Source organism: Schistocerca americana, chromosome 2 (assembly GCF_021461395.2).
Source record: "Schistocerca americana isolate TAMUIC-IGC-003095 chromosome 2, iqSchAmer2.1, whole genome shotgun sequence".
In the NCBI taxonomy this organism is placed as follows: Eukaryota; Metazoa; Arthropoda; class Insecta; order Orthoptera; family Acrididae; genus Schistocerca; species Schistocerca americana.
The window spans coordinates 40,748,822-40,769,587 of record NC_060120.1 but is presented as its reverse complement, the minus strand read 5'-3'; the positions used below and the strand labels follow the sequence as shown (position 1 = coordinate 40,769,587).

General features: G+C 42.4%; 1 protein-coding gene across 1 annotated transcript in view; it reads left to right on the top strand.

The window, feature by feature from the left end:
- LOC124593768 (reversion-inducing cysteine-rich protein with Kazal motifs-like) overlaps nucleotides 1-20,766 on the top strand; it is a 208,104-nt gene that overhangs the window by 175,137 nt on the left and 12,201 nt on the right. Inside the window, exons 13-14 of the mRNA XM_047132117.1 lie at nucleotides 5,078-5,205; nucleotides 15,893-16,126. Of these exons, the coding sequence (XP_046988073.1) occupies nucleotides 5,078-5,205; nucleotides 15,893-16,126 (362 nt within the window). The remainder of the gene's footprint in view (nucleotides 1-5,077; nucleotides 5,206-15,892; nucleotides 16,127-20,766) is intronic.

Genomic DNA, 20,766 nt, shown 5'->3' with positions numbered 1-20,766 from the left:
GTGGCTGTATTAGTTTCTTTGGCGCTTCAGTGTGTGATAGAGTGCATTCCTGAAAGTGATACCCTGTCGCCTATGGCGCAGCCGCCAGCCACGCAGCGGTGGGCCGTGGATTGCCGCCCACCTCATGCGCTACCAATACAACCGCGGGAGTCCCCATCGCAGGTTCAGTTGTAGTGACCATTCGAGTACATGTAGGTGAGGGAGATTATGTCTTGCCTAAATTTCGAGGAGGAAAGAGGAAGGCATACAGTTACATGTATGTCTACATTTACAAGAACTGCTAGGAAATGAACTTGTAGCTATGGCTTTAGAGTCTGTGTACACGGACAAAATAGTTTATAAATTTTCGGATGTGTGTGAAATCTTATGGGACTTAACTGCTAAGGTCATCAGTCCCTAAGCTTACACACTACTTAACCTAAATTATCCTAAGGACAAACACACACACCCATGCCCGAGGGAGGACTGGAACCTCCGCCGGGACCAGCCGCACAGTCCATGACTGCAGCGCCTGAGACCGCTCGGCTAATCCCGCGCCGCGTAGTTTATAAATTAAATGAAAACGGGCATTTCTGTTACTAGTAAGAGAGACGTGAATGGGAAATTCTTCGTGTTCCTACTGGGATAGTAAATATCAAACAAGGAAGCTGCTTTGTGTTTGATGGCCCAGTATTCGTGAAAGAAAATAAGGCAGTAATTCTCTTTTGTGTATCTCTTATTTTTGTATCAATGCAAATATATGAAGCAAAATCGTTAACAGCTCCTCCTCTTTGCAGTTCATCTAAAGTATTATGAATAGTAGAAGGAAGTAAAGGTATTTTAGTTGTCCACTGTGACGTAAGTTTCATGGTATAAATTTCCTACAAATAACCCCACATGAAAACACAGGAAAATCCCAATAACACATACCACCGTTCAGTGTGTTCTCTGTCTCATTGTTTAAGTTCCCAATCTTCCACATTCAGTGTACATAACAATATTGCACGTGTATCATATTTTGGACCAGCCGCATCATATTTAAGAATTTCAGCACAAGAAGTGATATACTGCTTTCATGGGTTGTCTCATAAGTTTATTGGCTTTTCGTTACAGTGCGATCACAAAGAATGCTTGGGAACACCGCTCCCCACAGCACAGCTGCGACAGAGTGGTTGCCTGCCTGTATGCTTACACAGTTCACACACTGTGACGTGTACAGTATAGCTAAATAAGGCAGATCTATTTCGTAAACAAACTGTTTATTGTCTGCAGTATACACCATTATTGTCTACAACATATTGACATTTCTCTGAAACCTTATAAATGCCATTCTTCCAAAATGTGGGGGTTTTCAAGTTGATGAACTCTTCGAGGTTCAGCCTGCAGTCCTCCAAGGAAAAAAGGCGTTTGCCATGCAGGAAATTCTGCAGGGATCGGAATAGATGAAAGTCGGAAGCGGCAGTGTCTGGCGCGGATGGCTGTTGGGGTCACATATCCCACTCAGAGTAACGCAGCCTTTGACAGGTCACTGTAGAGGTATGTGGTTTGGCGTTGTCGTTGTGAAATATGACACCGCGTCCCAGGTCTTGTCGATTCTCATCAATGGCTACCCTGAGCCGATCCAACTGCAAACAGTATTTCTCGAACGAAGTTCGCAATGCAGGTGACCTTTGCAGTACCACAAGACGCATAGCATAACCTTTCTCCGACGCAGCGCTGGTTTAGGAACCAATAATGGTGGCTGTCCTGCCTTGTGCCACGATTTACTCTTCCGGGCATTGATTTACACTTCTCATCTCCAGTTACCAGCCGTTCCATTATAGGAACATCCTGATTGCGTCTACATAAGCAGTCACGGATGGACCCATTGAATCAAATTCGCTTCACTCATTTCCTAAGGAGCACATACATCTCTAATATTTACGTAACACAGCTTCTTCAAGTTCCTGGCTACAGTAGCATGAGCGACACTGAAGTCCAGTATCAACACCCTCGTTGTCATACGTGGTTTGTTGACTATCATGTCATTAAGCTGTTCCACGACCCTAACCGTTGGCCCTCCAGACCGAAGTTTGTCTGATACGGCAAGATTGACAGCTCAAAACAACTGAACTACTTTTGACTCGCTTAAATCGTTACTGCATCGTCCCCATGTACAGCACAAATCGTATGCTAGAATTGTGCGACGGTTATCCCCTTACGATATTAAACCAGAATACCATGCCGGAAATGTTCCATCTTGCTTTCTATAGCTTGTAAACACACGTTCCATGCAACGCCAGGCACAAACACACACTGACATATCCAATAACGCATCTGGCAGTCGACCTGCATGTCGTAGGGGCAATTAGGCAAACGTGTTCGGCCGGGAGGCTCGGCGGGTGCGCGATTTGTAGGCGCTATAGATGGAACGAGCAAGCCGATCTTAACGAGTCAACCTAATATTTTTCCTGTCTATATTTGTAACTTTAAAGAATTAAATACAGTGACAGTTTGAAGCATCGTATAATCCCTACCATTTACAATATTTTCCTAACAGTTCCTTATTTTATACTAAAAATAAACTTACATTTTGTATTTTGGTAGCATATTTAGGTCCCCTTTCCCTAATAAGAATATGGAAAGACTCGGTGGATTTAATGGGAGATGGAAGGCAATTTTTATACCTGTTCTGCCAATGCTATTTTACCCTTTGAATAGGTACACTTTTCAAAAGAACTATAAGTAATAAAACAATGAAATTTTTTCTGAACATATATGACATATATGCCTCAACTTAAAAGTAAAATGAATATAATGCCTCTTATGGTTTTGAAGAAAAAATAATTTATTCTTTCACAAGTAAAATTTAACTTTTTTGTACATTAATTATTATAAAACAGTTTCTGGTTGTTTGGTGGTTCTCAGTTTACTTGTAACAACTTATTACCATCCTCAGTACAAATTGACCAAATTTCATGTTTCTAACCCCATTAGTTTATCAAATAATGGTACCTGAAAGTAAAAAAATGTAGTTTTGAGAAAAATCCATTTAAAGTTTAATATTGCAATTCTAGTGTAGTTATTGATGAGAATTACTTACCACTAATATTTTCCTGCATCATACTGAGCATCATCTGAATCATGCTGATCTTCTTTTCTTCCCTTGGTCCCTCTTCTTCTCTGTCTGGCTTCTTTCGTGCATTTTAAATTAGCAGTACCTGCTTTGCGCATTCTCTCTTTATCTATTTGCACCAAGGATTTTGCAGTATTTCCACTAGATTTTATGCCCAAAAATTATAAAACATCCAGTTTTCTAATTACACTATCAGTGAAGCACAAAATAGCATCATAAACACCGAATTGGAGGGTTGTAACATGAACAAATACAGATACCTGATTCCAAATGACAGAATTCACACATTCATTTAAATATTGGGTTTTCCCATGAAGACATTTCTTCAACAAGGTATCTTTACAACGGTCTCTAAATATGGGTTTAATTTCATTTATTACTGATGCAGGTAAAGAATGTTTGTGGTCATATCTGTCACTTCTCCTGTACTTGCATCAAGTGTTCAGATCATTCGGACGAAGGCCGTGCTCTGGAGTTTCATTTGTGGAAAGCTTGTGGAAAAAGATAGCCCATACAGCTTTTTTCATGTTTTCTAAATTCCCTACATTTCTTCTTATGGCCAAGCCGAGGATACCAAGTTTGAGGCATTACCTCTCACCAGGACAACCCAGTGACCGACGGCCTGCACTTAATCATCGAGAGCAGCGACGTTCGCGTAAAGTTGCGAGTGCTAACAGACTAGTATATCGATAGTACACACACGATAGGAAACACTGAAGCGATAAAACAATGCAAGCATGAAATAATATACAAGGAGTTGGCGGAGAAAGGAAGGCGTGTCATTTAAATGCCAGATTGCACAGAGCGTCAGGAAAACCATCATATCTCACGAAAAAATTGTCGTATTTACATAAAACAAAAACTGTTTCACGTAGGAAAGACCAGGCATTTCGAATATGCTAAAATCTAAAAATCGAATATTTGAAGCCCACTTGCCTTCCGTCTCCACTTAAAATGATCTTTTAAATCTCTGTGTTTCTTCAGGAGATTGAGTGAGAAATAATAATTCATAGAACAAGGCAAAACGTTTTATCATTTGGTGCAGTATTGTTGCAGAAAGAAACAAGATGACAAAAAATAAAAATACAAGGCACAAATTTTGAACCTGCCTATTTACTACGTGTATAGCAAATCCTAAGCCTGGATGAGATGTGAAGGAATGTTCTTATTACAAAACGGTCGACAGAACCTCTCTACACTATTGGGGCTTACTTCGCCAGTCGCAAAACTAATGGCTAGAATATTTGTATATATGAAGGTGGTATCTGTTCTTTCGGACATGTCGGAAAGAACAGATACCATCTGTGACCATGCAGGTCATAAGAATGAAATTACAGTGGAATGAATACCTTTAGCTGCATACAGGAGTTGATATAAGCCAACAGGGACAGTTGAAAATCTGTGTCCCGGCTGGGTCTCGAACTCGGGATCTCCTGCTTACAGAGCAGACGGTCTATACATCTGAGGCACCGAGGACACATATAACAGTGCGACTGCATGGACTTATCTCTGGCACGCCTCGCGTGAGACCCACATTCGCAACTTATCGTCCCGCATTATATTCATAGTGTCCCTGCCCATCATACTCATTACTCGCAGCCTTACTGCCGATTCCCGTAAGAGTCCGGGCACTGTTTGTGCATCCTCACAGAAGAAGATGGTCAAATGGCCGGTGAGCGATAACTGTATATATGTATGAAGATGGTATCTGTTCTTTTGGACATTTCCTCGGTGGCTCAGATGGATAGAGCGTCTCCCATGTAAGCGGGAGATCCCGGGTTCGAGTCCCAGTCGGGGCACACATTTTCAACTGACCCCGTTAACTTACATCAACGCCTGTATGCAGCTGAGGGTATTCATTTCACTGCAAAATATTTGTGGTCGGAAACGCAACGTTAACGTCAGGGGGCGTAAAGCCCACGACACCGTGGCACACACGTCAGCCTGCTGACAACAGCCTGCTCTTGTGTTGTGTGTCCGCAGTGGAGAAGGTGGAGTCATGCAGTAGCCGGCCTCACGACCCCGTCTGCGACACCGAGGGCGAGGAGCACCCCAACCTGTGCTTCCTGCTGCACTACTGGAAGGCGCTCGCCTACCGCGGGCCCTGCCTCGTGAGTCTCTCTCTCTCTCTGTGCGTTAATGTTGTCAGCTTACGTATCATGTCAAGTACTCTGCAATATTTTCTTGTGTGTTCCTTGTCTGTACAAAGTGTTTCAAAAAGGTTCAACCGACTTCACATGACCGTATCTGTTACGTGAATGAAAACAGAAACCTGGGGTGAATATTAACTTGAGCGCAGGAGTGCTATGTTTATATTTTCAAAATATCAATCAGATTCCACACTGATAAATCGTTACGTTTCACATACGTACAAACTTGGGATACTTCGTTGACTTAAAATTAGAATAATTACTTGCCTTTCATCAACGTTCGCTATTCTCCCTAGTGGATGTACGAGAAACACCCAGACATTAATGTTTTGCGAGAATAACGGAACTGCTTCATTCACTGGAGCTGTTACGTACCTTCACTGTTTACACAAATCTGTCGGAGAAGGCGACATGTAAACTAGTTTCATCACAAGACCCCCACGTAAAATAAATACATGAATAATAATAAACACGTACCGTGCGATCAGGTGACCTTGGAAACAGTGGAACAATCCGAAGTCGTACGTCTCTTACAACCGATAAATCAGTAAGGCAGCTCGCTGTTAAGAAAAACTCTTACTGTACATGAAACAAAAATTTTCCACTCGTTCTCGCAATTGTAAGAAAAGTAGAAATAAATAAAAAACCAGGCTCCACAATTTTCAGGTTAAAATGTAAATGTCGTGTGACAAGGGCGTCCCGTCGGGTAGACCGTTCGCCGGGTGCAAGTCTTATTGCTATAACCAGATTTTCCGCGAAAAAGAACGAGCCGTCAACCTGTTCTCGGGAAACGGAGTAAAACACATGAAGCTCGACTGCCACGTGTATCTTATATTCTTACGTTGCGGCGATTCATATTCCCGCTTGAATGAAACCTGAAAGATAATTGTTATCTTCCATCTTCATGTCCAGAAACCATTCACTAATTGTTTGTGACCGCTATGATAGTCTGAAACACAAATATTGCCTCAAAACACGTCAGATAGACATATGAATAACGGCTGATTCTCCGTTGACCTGTAGACGGCTGTTGGGTGGGTTGGGTTGTTTGGGGGAAGAGACCAAACAGTGGGGTCATCGGTCTCATCGGATTAGGAAAGGAAGTCGGCCGTGCCCTTTCAAAGGAACCATCCCAGCACTTGCCTGGAGTGATTTAGGGAAATCACGGAAAACCTAAATCAGGATGGCCGGACACGGGATTGTAGACGGCTGTGAACTAATGCAAAATTCTGTGGAATCTTGAACTAATATCCGTGGACGACTTGCGGATTCCCCATTACATAAGAACTCAGTATCTTCAAAATACTTGCGCCACTGAGCTAATTACTCTAGGAAACCATTATCGTCAAAAGCATGAACTGACAACTTATAAGTGATGCCAAGATGAACTTCAATTTCGATGCGTAAGTTACAATATACTTCAAGTTTGTATCATCATTCATGAAGAAGATACAGTCTTTTCGAATAGGATGAATGTTTCTTGGACACCCAGTGGTGTAATAGCTGACTGCACATCGTAAGAGGTTCCAATTAATGTCATTAGACTCATGTAACGCACTTCATAGTTTCATAACCAGCTCGACAGAACACGTTACTTTCGTGTGATTTTTTTTTTTTTTTTTTTTTTTGTGATGCATTTAGCCTCAATGTTCTGCACTTCTTAAGTTGTTATGGCTATTGCACACCTGTGGAAACACACTTCTATAGTTGTGCTATTACCATCCGGGTAGGAGCACACTGGATAAAAATCGAGCGCACGATGGGTGCCAACAACATAATTATGACTTTATTCATAACTCACGTTTTACGTCAGTTATTGAATGATGAACTTTGTTAGGCCGTTCGTAGGTAATCATATTAATTAAATTTATTAATCATGAGATAAAAGTGCACAATGTACGCACATGCAGTTCGTTATTGAAGACGGGAGAGGGATGACTCACTAGTAAAAACAGTAATTAAGTTAGTTATTGACTACCTCAATCGAAAATATCTTCACTGTAAGCTCTGTCGAAAGGAAGACGTGTTTCAGTAGGATAATTCAGAAATAAGGTTCATATTCGGTATGACGTTGCATCTATAGAAATTCAGACGTAGTACTAACCGTCTCGTTCGCCCAATGGGGGACAAATCAAACGCTTATAGAAAATGACGGATATAGTTGATGTAACTGCCCTTATTATTATATTTTAAATCTACACACATTCGGGTGATAGTTGTTTCTTCTCTGTGTCTATGAGTCTTCCCGCAAACATGTCACATAATTTACTAGCTGATGTTTCTGCACAGTCGTAAGGGACCACTAAGCGCCTACGCATGACAGAATAGACTAACCGTTTTCTGTCCACGTGTCGCACTTCAAGACCTTACCAGTTGCTCAGGGAGAAAAAAGCATTAATGCTTTGCTCACCACATGTACTAGGAGGAACTAACCAACCTGAAAATATACTACTACTAATAGCTATAGTTACTAGTCTGCAAACGACGTAAATAGTGATCCAATGTTGTTCAGTAAACGTCCTCAGTCCCCAATAGAAATATCTGCTGTTATATACTTCAGGAAAAGTGACTAGTGATAGTTCTACAATATCAAATTATTTAGATAGCAGTGTCAGTTTCTTTAAGTAGCTGTATCACACAATATATTACAACTCTTGGTTGATGTACAGTTCAAATTCAAGACTTTGTTTTGTCTTCGTTGGTACCACACGTGGCTCAAAAACAGTCATAAATACCGAAAGTGGTCATCGACATCAGGAGAACTCCAGAAGTATATTATCTTCGGAAAAGGCGCCTATATGAATACTTTTATGGAGGGAAAATCGTAATTCACTCTAGTCTGGAATGTACAAAATGCTGATGTTTATAAAAAATTATGCATACTGCTCGATAATTAGTAACTATAAATCAGTATGATCTATGATGAGCTTATCACATCAAAAATCAAATTTTTCTTCTATTTGTCATATTTATTTAGATAAAATACAAAAACAAGTACAGCTGCTGTAGCAAAAACAAAAAAATGGTTCAAATGGCTCTGAGCACTATGGGACTTAATATCGATGGTCATCAGTCCCCTAGAACTTAGAACTACTTAAACCTAACTAACCTAAGGACAGCACACAACACCCAGTCATCACGAGGCAGGGAAAATCCCTGACCCCGCCGGGAATCGAACCCCGGAACCCGGGCGTGGGAAGCAAGAACGCTACTGCACGATCACGAGCTACGGACTGTAGCAAAAACAACTATCTTCAAAATTTATTATCGAAGACTCGGTAGTACACGAAAACTGCAGATGAAAGTAATTAGTATTTCATGCCTTCTTTCCTTAGGGATGCAGAAACTGCAGTTGAACTGTACTTCCAAATGTAATCAAGTTTTGGAGTACTTTGTGACGGGAAACTGTAATTTCACCAACATATCTGGTACCTTCCGCAAAAAGCAAAACATTGAAGTTCTTCTTGATTTTAGAAAACTTATCAGTGACTCCGTTGTTCCCGTAGACGGTTAGATAGTGTATGTCTGGTGAAATACTTCGGAATCATTGCAGGTTGACTACTTTTATATTGTGCTTCGGTGGATATGAATCTAGAGCGGTGGTATCAACGTATCACCAATGAGATTTATGTAATTTGAATAGCTTAATTACAAACTGCTAGGGAGAGTGGGACTCGTTTAACACAACTATATTTACCTACAGCACCAGTAAAACATAATGAAATTTGATTTCTGATGTAACTAACACATAAAATATAATGCTTATTACTTACCAGCTATCAAGCAGTACCGATTACCTTTTTTGTAAATTTCAGAATTTGGTACAGTGCACCCTAGAATGAATTACGATTTTTCTTACTTCTCTGCTGGACGACAAGAAGCACGTCACCACGATGGAGTTGCGCCAGTGTAGTTTCAGAAACAACCACAAGAAGGAGTCCAAGTTAAGAACAGTCAACCTCGTGGGAATGGAACAGAGAACACGTTCCAGCAGAGCCTCGGCAGCGCCGCTCGCTGGAACTCTGGCTGCAGGCTCGCTGAAGAGTGCCGCATAAGCTCAGCAGGGCAGGTTATATCATGCGGGGGAGGGGAAAGGGGGGGGGGGGTATGCGCTTACTCCACGCGACTGACTGCTTCCGGCCGCGATTTCGATCTGCTTGTTAATTGGATCGCCAGACGAGATGATGTCATCCAACATTTGATATACTTCTGAGCGGGGTTTGTAAAAGTGTCCTCTGCGGAAAGCCACCGATGTCTGCCGTGCTACGTGGTTGCGCCTGCGATGTAGGCTACTGGTGAAGCCATGACGTGTGGTGGGATGTCGTGCGGCAGGTGCCAGGAAACGTTGCACTCTCCATCCATAAAAGTAATCGTATGGGCACCTGTTCCAATTTTAATTTCGTTCTGGAGTTGCCCTGTTATGGAGAAACACTTGTGGTGTTTATGATCGTCTTTTAGTCATGGTGGCATCCAAGGAGACAGTATAAAGCCTTGAAATGTACTTACATGAAATAAAAGTAAAAATAAATTGTGTGATGCAGCTGCGTGGAACTGAGTTTATTACTCGAAGAAAGCAATATTTATAAATAACTTGAATACATAGTATTTACAGTAATTGGTGTAGCTATCGACAAAGCAAGCCATCCATGTGGCCCAGCAGGGAACTATCTTGGTCTGTTGAGTAGGCGCAGCCACATTTCAGTTCGAAGTAGTGCTCGTTGTTTATTCTTATGTCACAGAGACGGCTTGCTATTAATTCACACAAATTTATTGATAATCACAGAATGCCGAGTGTAGTGGCATTCAAGCGTCTACTCGAAAGGCGAAAAATAATCAAAATGCACATAATTGATATCCCGTTAACAAAATCGATATATATGTATATATATTAATATGCAACAATTTCTTTTGGTATTGTGCACAATACGAGAAAACACCAATTCTGAGAAAACCTGAAAGGTTTTGTCACATGCAGCTGCAGTTCCAGGCTAGCAAGGGAACTCCAAAAAAGTAGTTATGTTTTTGGGATTTCATTTCAAAAGATGCCACAGTAACCTAGTCATCATGTGCGAATGGGACGATGTAGTTTCTGAAAAGACGTTTTAAATTAGATTTTTACCAAAAATTGAGATGTCTACATTCGAGTGGCCAGTTGATTATTCTGACGAGCTCGAGTTCATTGTGAACTTACGTTTTCAAGGTACGTTCGTGGATATTGTCAAACAAGGGTGTCGGCCAGATTAATTGCTGTGCCAAACATTACCTAGACGTATAGACCTTCAGCATGTAACAGGGAATGCTGACACTGTCTCCCTGTTTCTCGGACATAAACGTGGTGGTAGTGCCGTCTTGGTCTGGCCTTCAGTTCGGCTTTGCCAGCTAAAGGCAGAGCCCGATGTGTGACATTCTCCAAGCGCCGATGCTCGGTACTCGCCTTTCCCGCATCGTGTCGATTTTTCGTGTCACATTAAGGTGATCGAATATTTGTCAACACGTGCTTGTGAAAGTTATCCACACATGAGCTTCTTTCTCAAGTGTACTTGAGCGAGTAATCTTTCATCAACCTAATTATTCGTAATTGTACTAACACTTGTAGGGACGTAACAGACATACCTATAAATGAGACTGGGTGATTGAATTTTATTCATTTGTATTTCATCGAATATTATTTTCTCTCATTGATAAATTTTTGTCTTTTTAAATCATCATTCACTACTTATGACTTTAATAATTCATTTTTATCATTTATCTTACCTTATCACTTATAAACTAGTATATCTTTACCTGCAGCTGCGCTTGTGGTTGTGTATGTCACATAAATTTCACACATCCCGTTCTCCCCTCTCTCTGTCTATCTTCTTCTGCCTCCCTCCCAGTCCACCTCCTCTTCCCGCCCCCCCCCCCCCCTTCTCTCTCTCTCTCTGTCATCTCCTCCTCCCCATCGTTCTCTAATTTCCTCTTCCTCCTTTTCTGCCCTTCTCCTCCTCCCTCCCCCCCCTTTCTGTCTGACCACCTTCTTGACCCCTCTTTCAGTGCATTTCCCGCGTCACCGTTTTTCATTCACGCCCCGATGAGAGGTGGTTCTTCACCACACAGCACTTCTTTCAAGATTGTAAGTGGTATTGGTAGTGTAGCAAGTTTGGCTGACATTGATCCAGATGTGGAAATGGTAGACATACAAACATACATGAGTTTAAACACACACGCTCTCACACAGTGCGATATATATACAGGTTGGTCCATTGATCGTGACCCGGCCAAATATCTCACGAAATAAGCGTCAAACGAAAAAACTACAAAGAACGAAACTTGTCTAGCTTGAAGGGGGAAACCAGATGGCGCTATGGTTGGCCCGCTAGATGGCGCTGCCATAAGCCAAACGGATATCAACTGCGTTTTTTAAAATAGGAACCCCCATATTTATTACATATTCGAGTAGTACGTAAAGAAATATGAATGTTTTAGTTGTACCACTTTTTTCGCTTTGTTATAGATGGCGCTGTAATAGTCACAAACATATTGCTCACAATTTTAGACGAACAGTTGGTAACAGTTAGGTTTTTTTAAATTAAAATACAGAACGTAGGTACGTTTGAACATTTTATTTCGGTTGTTCCAATGTGATACATGTACCTTTGTGAACTTATCATTTCTGAGATCGCATGCTGTTACAGCGCGATTACCTGTAAATACCACATTAATGCAATAAGTGCTCAAAATGATGTCCGTCAACCTCAATGCATTTGGCAATACGTGTAACGATATTCCTCTCAACAGCGAGTAGTTCACCTTCCGTAATGTTCGAACATGCATTGACAATGCGCTGAAGCATGTTTTCAGGCCCTGTCGATGGATCACGGTAGCAAATATACTTCAATTTTCCCCACAGAAAGAAATCCGGGGACGTCAGATGCGGTGAACGTCCGGGCCATGGTATGGTGCTTCGACGACCAATCCACCTATCATGAAATATACTATTCAATACCACTTCAACCGCACGCGAGCTATGTGCCGAATCTCCATCATGATGGAAGTACATCGCCATTCTGTGATGCAGTGAAACATCTTGTAGTAACATCGATAGAACATTACGTAGGAAATCAGCATACCTTGCACCATTAAGACTGCCATCGATAAAATGGGGCCCAATTGTCCTTCCTCCCATAATGCCGTACCATATATTAACCCATCAAGTTTGCTGATGTTCCACTTGTCGCATCCATCGTGGATTTTCCGTTGCCCAACAGTGCATATTATGCCCGTTTACGTTACCGCTGTTGGTGAATGACACTTCGACGCTAAATAGAATGCGTGCAATAAATCTGTCATCGTCCAGTAATTTCTCTTGTGCCCAGTGGCAGAACTGTACACGAAATTCAAAGTCGTCGCCATGCAATTCCTGGTGCATAGAAATATGGTACGGGTGCAATCGATGTTGATGTAGCATTCTCAACACCGACGTTTTTGAGATTCGCGATTCTCGCGCAATTTGTGTGCTACTCATATGCGGATTAGCCGCGACAGAAGCTAAAACACCTACTTGAGCATCATCATTTGTTGCAGGTCGTGGTTGACGTTCACATGTGGCTGAACACTTCCTGTTTCCTTAAATAACGTAACTATCCGGCGAACGGTCCGGACACTGGGAATATGTCGTCCAGGATACCGAGCAGCATACGTAACACACGCCCGTTGGACATTTTGATCACAATAGCCATACATCAACATGATATCGACCTTTCCCGCAATTGGTAAACGGTCAATTTTAACACGGATAATGTATCACGAAGCAAATACCGTCCGCACGTGATACCACGTACTTATACGTTTGTGACTATTACAGAGTCATCTATCACAAAGCGAAAAATGTGGTCCATCTAAAACATTCATATTTCTTTACGTACTACACGAATATGTAATAAAAATGGGGATTGCTATTTTAAAAAAAACGCCGTTGATATCCGTTTTACCTATGGCAGCGCCATCTACCCGGCCAACCATAGTGCCATCTGGTTTGGTTTCCCCATTCAGGCTAAACGAGTTTCGTTCTTTGTACTTTTTTCTTTTGATGCTTATTTCGTGAGTTATTTGGCCCGGTCACTATCAATATATATATATATATATATATATATATATATATATATATATATATATATATATATACTCCTGGAAATTGAAATAAGAACACCGTGAATTCATTGTCCCAGGAAGGGGAAACTTTATTGACACATTCCTGGGGTCAGATACATCACATGATCACACTGACAGAACCACAGGCACATAGACACAGGCAACAGAGCATGCACAATGTCGGCACTAGTACAGTGTATATCCACCTTTCGCAGCAATGCAGGCTGCTATTCTCCCATGGAGACGATCGTAGAGATGCTGGATGTAATCCTGTGGAACAGCTTACCATGCCATTTCCACCTGGCGCCTCAGTTGGACCAGCGTTCGTGCTGGACGTGCAGACCGCGTGAGACGACGCTTCATCCAGTCCCAAACATGCTCAATGGGGGACAGATCCGGAGATCTTGCTGGCCAGGGTAGTTGACTTACACCTTCTAGAGCACGTTGGGTGGCACGGGATACATGCGGACGTGCATTGTCCTGTTGGAACAGCAAGTTCCCTTGGCGGTCTAGGAATGGTAGAACGATGGGTTCGATGACGGTTTGGATGTACCGTGCACTATTCAGTGTCCCCTCGACGATCACCAGTGGTGTACGGCCAGTGTAGGAGATCGCTCCCCACACCATGATGCCGGGTGTTGGCCCTGTGTGCCTCGGTCGTATGCAGTCCTGATTGTGGCGCTCACCTGCACGGCGCCAAACACGCATACGACCATCATTGGCACCAAGGCAGAAGCGACTCTCATCGCTGAAGACGACACGTCTCCATTCGTCCCTCCATTCACGCCTGTCGCGACACCACTGGAGGCGGGCTGCACGATGTTGGGGCGTGAGCGGAAGACGGCCTAACGGTGTGCGGGACCGTAGCCCAGCTTCATGGAGACGGTTGCGAATGGTCCTCGCCGATACCCCAGGAGCAACAGTGTCCCTAATTTGCTGGGAAGTGGCGGTGCGGTCCCCTACGCCACTGCGTAGGATCCTACGGTCTTGGCGTGCATCCGTGCGTCGCTGCGGTCCGGTCGCAGGTCGACGGGCACGTGCACCTTCCGCCGACCACTGGCGACAACATCGATGTACTGTGGAAACCTCACGCCCCACGTGTTGAGCAATTCGGCGGTACGTCCACCCGGCCTCCCGCATGCCCACTATACGCCCTCGCTCAAAGTCCGTCAACTGCACATACGGTTCACGTCCACGCTGTCGCGGCATGCTACCAGTGTTAAAGACTGCGATGGAGCTCCGCATGCCACGGCAAACTGACTGACATTGACGGCGGCGGTGCACAAATGCTGTGCAGCTAGCGCCATTCGCCGGCCAACACCGCGGTTCCTGGTGTGTCCGCTGTGCCGTGCGTGTGATCATTGCTTGTACAGCCCTCTCGCAGTGTCCGGAGCAAGTATGGTGGGTCTGACACACCGGTGTCAATGTGTTCTTTTTTCCATTTCCAGGAGTATATATATATATATATATATATATATATATATATATATATATATCTGTGGTGTGTAGTGTGGAGGAGATCCCTTTTCTGTTCGACTCAGCCATGCACCGAGGAAGGAAATGTTGTCGGCATCCCTCGGCACAATTACTAATGTAAATTTAGTCTGATCGAACAACTGTTATGAAGTAATAAAGAACAGTATTTCCATGACCCATTTACTATATTCATTATTAAAGTAATTAAAATTTTCATTACATACTCTCCAGAGGTATGCAAATTCGTCGCTCGGTTCTCTTAGTCAGCTAATAACTTGTTGAATCTATATCTACAATAAAAATTACAGCGAAATTCTCATCTACATAAAAAAAGTAAATGAAACAACAAAGCCGAATTTACATACTAGGTTATGAACAGAAATTTATTTTCTGCTGATTGATGCTCAGGTTTCTCACTTTAAACAGAGTGACAAAATCCACCGTCTTCTTCTATTCAGTTTTCTCTTGTTTCTTAACTTAATGCTACGCGAGAGCACTACAGAAACAGCTGCACTAATTACTAGTTTCGAATCACTTTCCATTTCGTACATGTAGTGAACCGTGAGTTTTTTTTAACCCAAAGCGACTATATAAGAGGCCACGTGGATCGAAGAGAGTGCCTTCTAGCGGATAGTCCTCGACACAACGGTGAGGAATCTCTCGTATTTGCCATTCGGAGACCATTCACTTTGTGCTGTCACATGTCTGTCGCCACTTTAACCGTATGCCAACGTATTTAAACACTGTACTGGTGGCTGTGAAATCACACTGAACAAAAATCATTTCGTACGGTAGTTTTAGTTATCAGCTGGCACGATTGTAGGGGATGAAAGACCTTTAAACACTCTTGTGAATGTAAATCACTCGGCGACTAAAGCTTATCATTTATGCAATTGGGTTGGTCACAGTGTGTTTGACCAACTGCTGTTTACGAAAAGCTAGAGTAACTCCGAGTCTGTAATGAGCACACGTTGCTTCACTTAGCCAGACCACAGAACACTGTGCGCCGAGAGGTCACAGGTGGGGACCCCGCGTGTTGCAGAAGAGCTGCTCGCTGTCGGGCGCCGTGTGCGGCGCGGACGGCGTGACGTACCGCTCCGAGTGCGAGGCGGTGGCCGCGCGCGTCCCCCTCGACTACGCGGGCCGCTGCTCCGGCTGCCGGGACCTGCGCAGGTGTCCGCCACTGGCCAGGCAGGGCTGCCAACCGCTGCGGCCGCCCGGCGCCTGCTGCCCTGTCTGCGCCGGAGCCCTCATCCTCCTCTACAGCCGCAAACAGGTCTCTTTCTCTCTCATTTACCCTTACTGTCTGACACTGCGATACCAGATTCGATACAATGTCTAATTTCGATATGAATACCTAAATTTTTAACGCTGCCTCAGCCATATCGACATGAAAGTATCGGTAAGACAGTATCACAGCCAGGGTATTAATTATATGTATTTTTAACTTTAAGGTTCGCACAAGACATTGTAATTCTGTCAGAGATAGCAAAGAGCAGTTGAACAGAATGGACAGTGTCTTGAAAGGATGATGTAAGATGAACATCAACAAAAGAAAAACGAGGATAATGGAATGTAGTTGAATTAATTCGAGTGATGCTGAGGGAATTAGATTACCAAATGAGACACTTTGCTATTTGGGGAGCAAAATAACTGATGATGGTCGACGTAGAGAGGATGTAAAATGTAGACTGGCAATGGCAAGGAAAGTGTTTCTGAAGAAGAGAAAGTTGTTAACATCGAGTACAGATGTGTCAGGAAGTCGTTTCTTAACGTATTTGCGTGGAGTGTAGCCATGTATGGAAGCGAAACATGGACGATAAATAGTTTGGACAAGAAGAGAATAGAAGCTTTCGAAATGTGGTGCTACAGAAGAATGCTGAAGATTAGATGGGTAGATCACATAACTAATGAGGAGGTATTGAATAGAATTGGGGAGAAGAGGAGTTTGTAGCACAACTTGACAAGAAGAAGGGACCGGTTGGTAGGACATGTTCTGAGGCATCAAGGGATCACAAATTTAGCACTGGAGGGCAGCGTGGAGGGTAAAAATCGTAGAGTGAGACCAAGATATGAATACACTAAGCACATTCAGAAGGATTAGGTTGCAGTAGGTACTGGGAGATGAAGAAGCTTGCACAGGATAGAGTAGCATGGAGAGTCTCAGGACTGAAGACCACAACAACAACATATTTTAAACGTTTCTTGAACACAAAATGAGGGTTACTCAGGATACAAGGCGAACTTTAGAAATTATATGTTTTCACTAACCAACTTCAGTATAAAATCAATTACGAAAGAAGCAAGTGAAATTGCGAATTGCAGCCCCATAAAGTATTGCTTATCACGCTTTTCATGCGACGCCCAGCACTGACTGGAAATGACAGTTTCTTTCTTGCTACAAACAAAATTCTTTTGCAGGTTGCACTGTACGTGCTCATTCAATAGAATGGTTCCAAACCAGTATAGTGCCATGTTTCGTTTAATTACGTGTATTAATATTGTCATTGGAACACGAAGAATGACCAGCATTCTAGCAGCGACAGAGTGGCGCTTCTGTATTAGTTTCGGTTGCAAATACGTTCTCTGGGCAATATATTAGCCACCCCTTTAAAAGAGCATATTGGCCGCATGAGAGCGTTGTAGATGACGTGTAACTAGTACCACTCCGCACTCCTGACGCGGCATTGAAGTCGTCTGAATTTCGGGTTCTACGAAATCAGCGCAGTAAGATGGTTCAACATAGAGGCGACACAGAATAGCAGCACGTAGCTTACGTTTTTGGAAGTACTTGTAATCGCACATTGAAAAAAAAATTGCCTCATTTGTTCCTGTATCAAAGGAGACTGTCTAGTCTGCCTACATGGAGTGGAGTCCCACGAGCAGCCACGTAATACGGTTGACAACGAGGTGACAAAAGTCGTCGAATAACTCCTTCTAGCAAGTCGGACCTCCGTTGGCCTCCCATTGTGCGGAGAGTCGACGTCGCATGGACTCAACAAGTCGTTCCGAAGTCTCCTGCAGAAATATTGAGCCATGCTTCCTCTATAGCCGTCCATAATTGCGAAAGCGTAGCGAGTGCAGGATTTTGTGCATGAAATGACCTCTTGATTATGTCGGACGATCACTGCGGCCAAATCATTCATCCAAAAAAATTCCATCGTTGTTTGGTGCAAATGGTCTCAGAATAGCCGAATATAACCATTTCTAGTCGAAGATCTGTACAGGTGGACCAGAGGACCCATTCCGCTCCATGTAAGCACAGCCAACATCACTATGTAGCCACCGCCAGCTTACAAAGCGCCTTATTGACAACTTGGGTCCATACCTTCGTTGGGTCTGCGCCACACCCGAATCGTACCATCGGGTCTTAGCAACTGAAATCGGGATTCTTCTGACCGTGGCACTGTTTTCCAGTCGTATAAAGTCCAACCAATATGGTCACGAGCCCAAGAGATGCGTTGCAGGCGACGTCGTGCTGTTAGAAAAGGCACAAGGGTCGGTTGTCTGCTGCCGTAAAGCTAAATTTCGCCTCATTGTCGTAACGGATACGTCGGTCTACCGCCCACATTTTTGAGGCTATTTCAAGCAACTGATTAACTCCTCATGACAGGGGTTCATAGTCAAGTTGAAATTTTGAAGGACATCATATTTTCTGTTGACAAAAATAGATTTTCTCACCGCAGATACACAGTAATCAGACGAGTGTGAAGCTATGTATCCCGTGAAATGATGGAAATTACGTGAAATGTTACCAATGTTAACATCATTCACGTAAATCGCTACAAATTAATGTTCTAACAAACAGTTTACAAGTAAATAAGACTGCAAAGGCAGTCACCACTTGGGAATGTACTTTCGCGCCAACGGCCTTAGTTTACTGTACTTCTACAGTGAAAAGGTCTATTTTTGACGATGATGTGTACATGTCGGAGGATTTTAAAATCTAAAATGTGCTGAAGCACAATCTTTTGCAGTACCACTTGAAAATGGCCCAAAGGCCGAAACTGCAACTGTGAAATAAATAATTTCTCTAGACACTGGCGAGTATGATGTCATTTTAAAAAATTCAAGCTGTGGTGGTTGTCTGTTAACGCTGACAACTCTACGCAAACGCCAGAGTATTCCGCGGCCAAAGTTTGTTAGTAAATGAAATGCGCAGCGGGAATAGCAATAAACAAAAAGAAAGTACCGTAGTGGAGAAAAGGGGAGCACTAATCTGTCTACCAAGAAAATGTCAGAAAATAGCGCTGAGTTCATAGTGGACAAGCTGCTGCTAGGTGAAAGTGGCTGATTAGTTTTTGTTGTATCGTAATTTATAGTTATATTTATTGGTATTTTCTGTGTGGTAATGTGAAGTTGAACTCATTATTAGAGAAACAATTAAGCTCGTCTTTAGTTTTGTAAGTAATATCGCAGCTCTTGGAAAGTGATCAGTAATGGAAAAGTTAATCTGAATTGCAACATTAAACTGCGTACTGCATACTGCAACGCTCATGGCGAGAGAACAGTCTGCTCTGTTAAATTTAAGACAACGGCCCTGTTAACAATGATATAAGCAGTCTGACTGAGAGAAAAATGTGAAATATAAATAACTACAAAAATTCCATATCTGAAAAGTATGTCACTGTTAAATGGTAATTGCATCACATGTAAATTATAAATGGCCTATCTGTTTGCACAGTGAATTAATGCTGTGCTTCTGCTATTTCCCAACCACTGTGGCTGCCTATGCTATGCTAGTTAAGAAATAAACATTCAAAATACTAGCGACGCGATGTGCAATGCATGCTTTAAACTATAGAGGCATCCACAAAATTTCTGTGCTAATAAATCTCATTACTGCAATGATTATTGTCAATTAAATTTATGCCACTGAGAAACTCGGGAAAGCAAAATTTTATATGTGAAACTTGAAATAAAGAGGCGAATGTTGAAATGAATGAACAATAAAGTAACTGTATAAACAAAACTTTAAATCACTAAGACAAAATATTTCAACACTTGAAATATTAAAAATTCACTTTAATGATGAAGCAACCTGAACAAATCCTCTTTACTTTCTTACAAACAAATATGACATCCACCTTTGAAAAAAAAATCTGTGAATGACGCATTTTTACATTATTATAAGAAAAACTCAAATTCTAGATCCCTGACCGAATTATTTACTACACTTTTATGTCTCGGAAAATGCGTTACTAAAGTATCTTTTTAAGTCCTCTGACTGAATTTACAAAATATCTACTCATAAACGAAGAAAATTATTTCTGCCACACAGCATAACCTAAAAGGATCTTACTCCATCACAAGATACAACCCTCCTCCCCCCGCCCCCCCCCCTCTCTCTCTCTCTCTCTCTCTCTCTCTCTCTCTCCCTCCAAGTGTGCACTCCATCACGAGAAAAGGTTCTACTAAGTCTCTCGCAGCGCAACCTCTTTGGCAGAGATGTTGCCCACTATAACAAAGACGCTATTGAAGCTTTATTTTTCTGCGTCACAGCCAAAATACTAACAACATTACAATTTTCTGTATTAAACAAAACCCTTATAGTATTACCAACTCAAAGGTGTTCGCTAGCTGAACAAATGAAAAAATGGCAGCAGCAGTTCCCGAAGAGATTGTAAGGGTCAAGAGGCCCAATACTTGGAAGGATTACGATGATGATGACGATGATGATAATGATAATGAGGAGGATAACGTTCATAAAATTTAGTTGGAACGAAGTTTATTTGAAAGCATAACACCACAGATCTTTTAATTCGTATACTGGTATTTCTACATAACACACATCCCAACAATATCTAGACATCACCACGCTCATATTAACAGTTACATTTATTCCACTTTCACACTGAACTTTGCTACTGCTGTATTGGTTCTCCGAATGAATATTTCGCAATACAGTTGTACAGG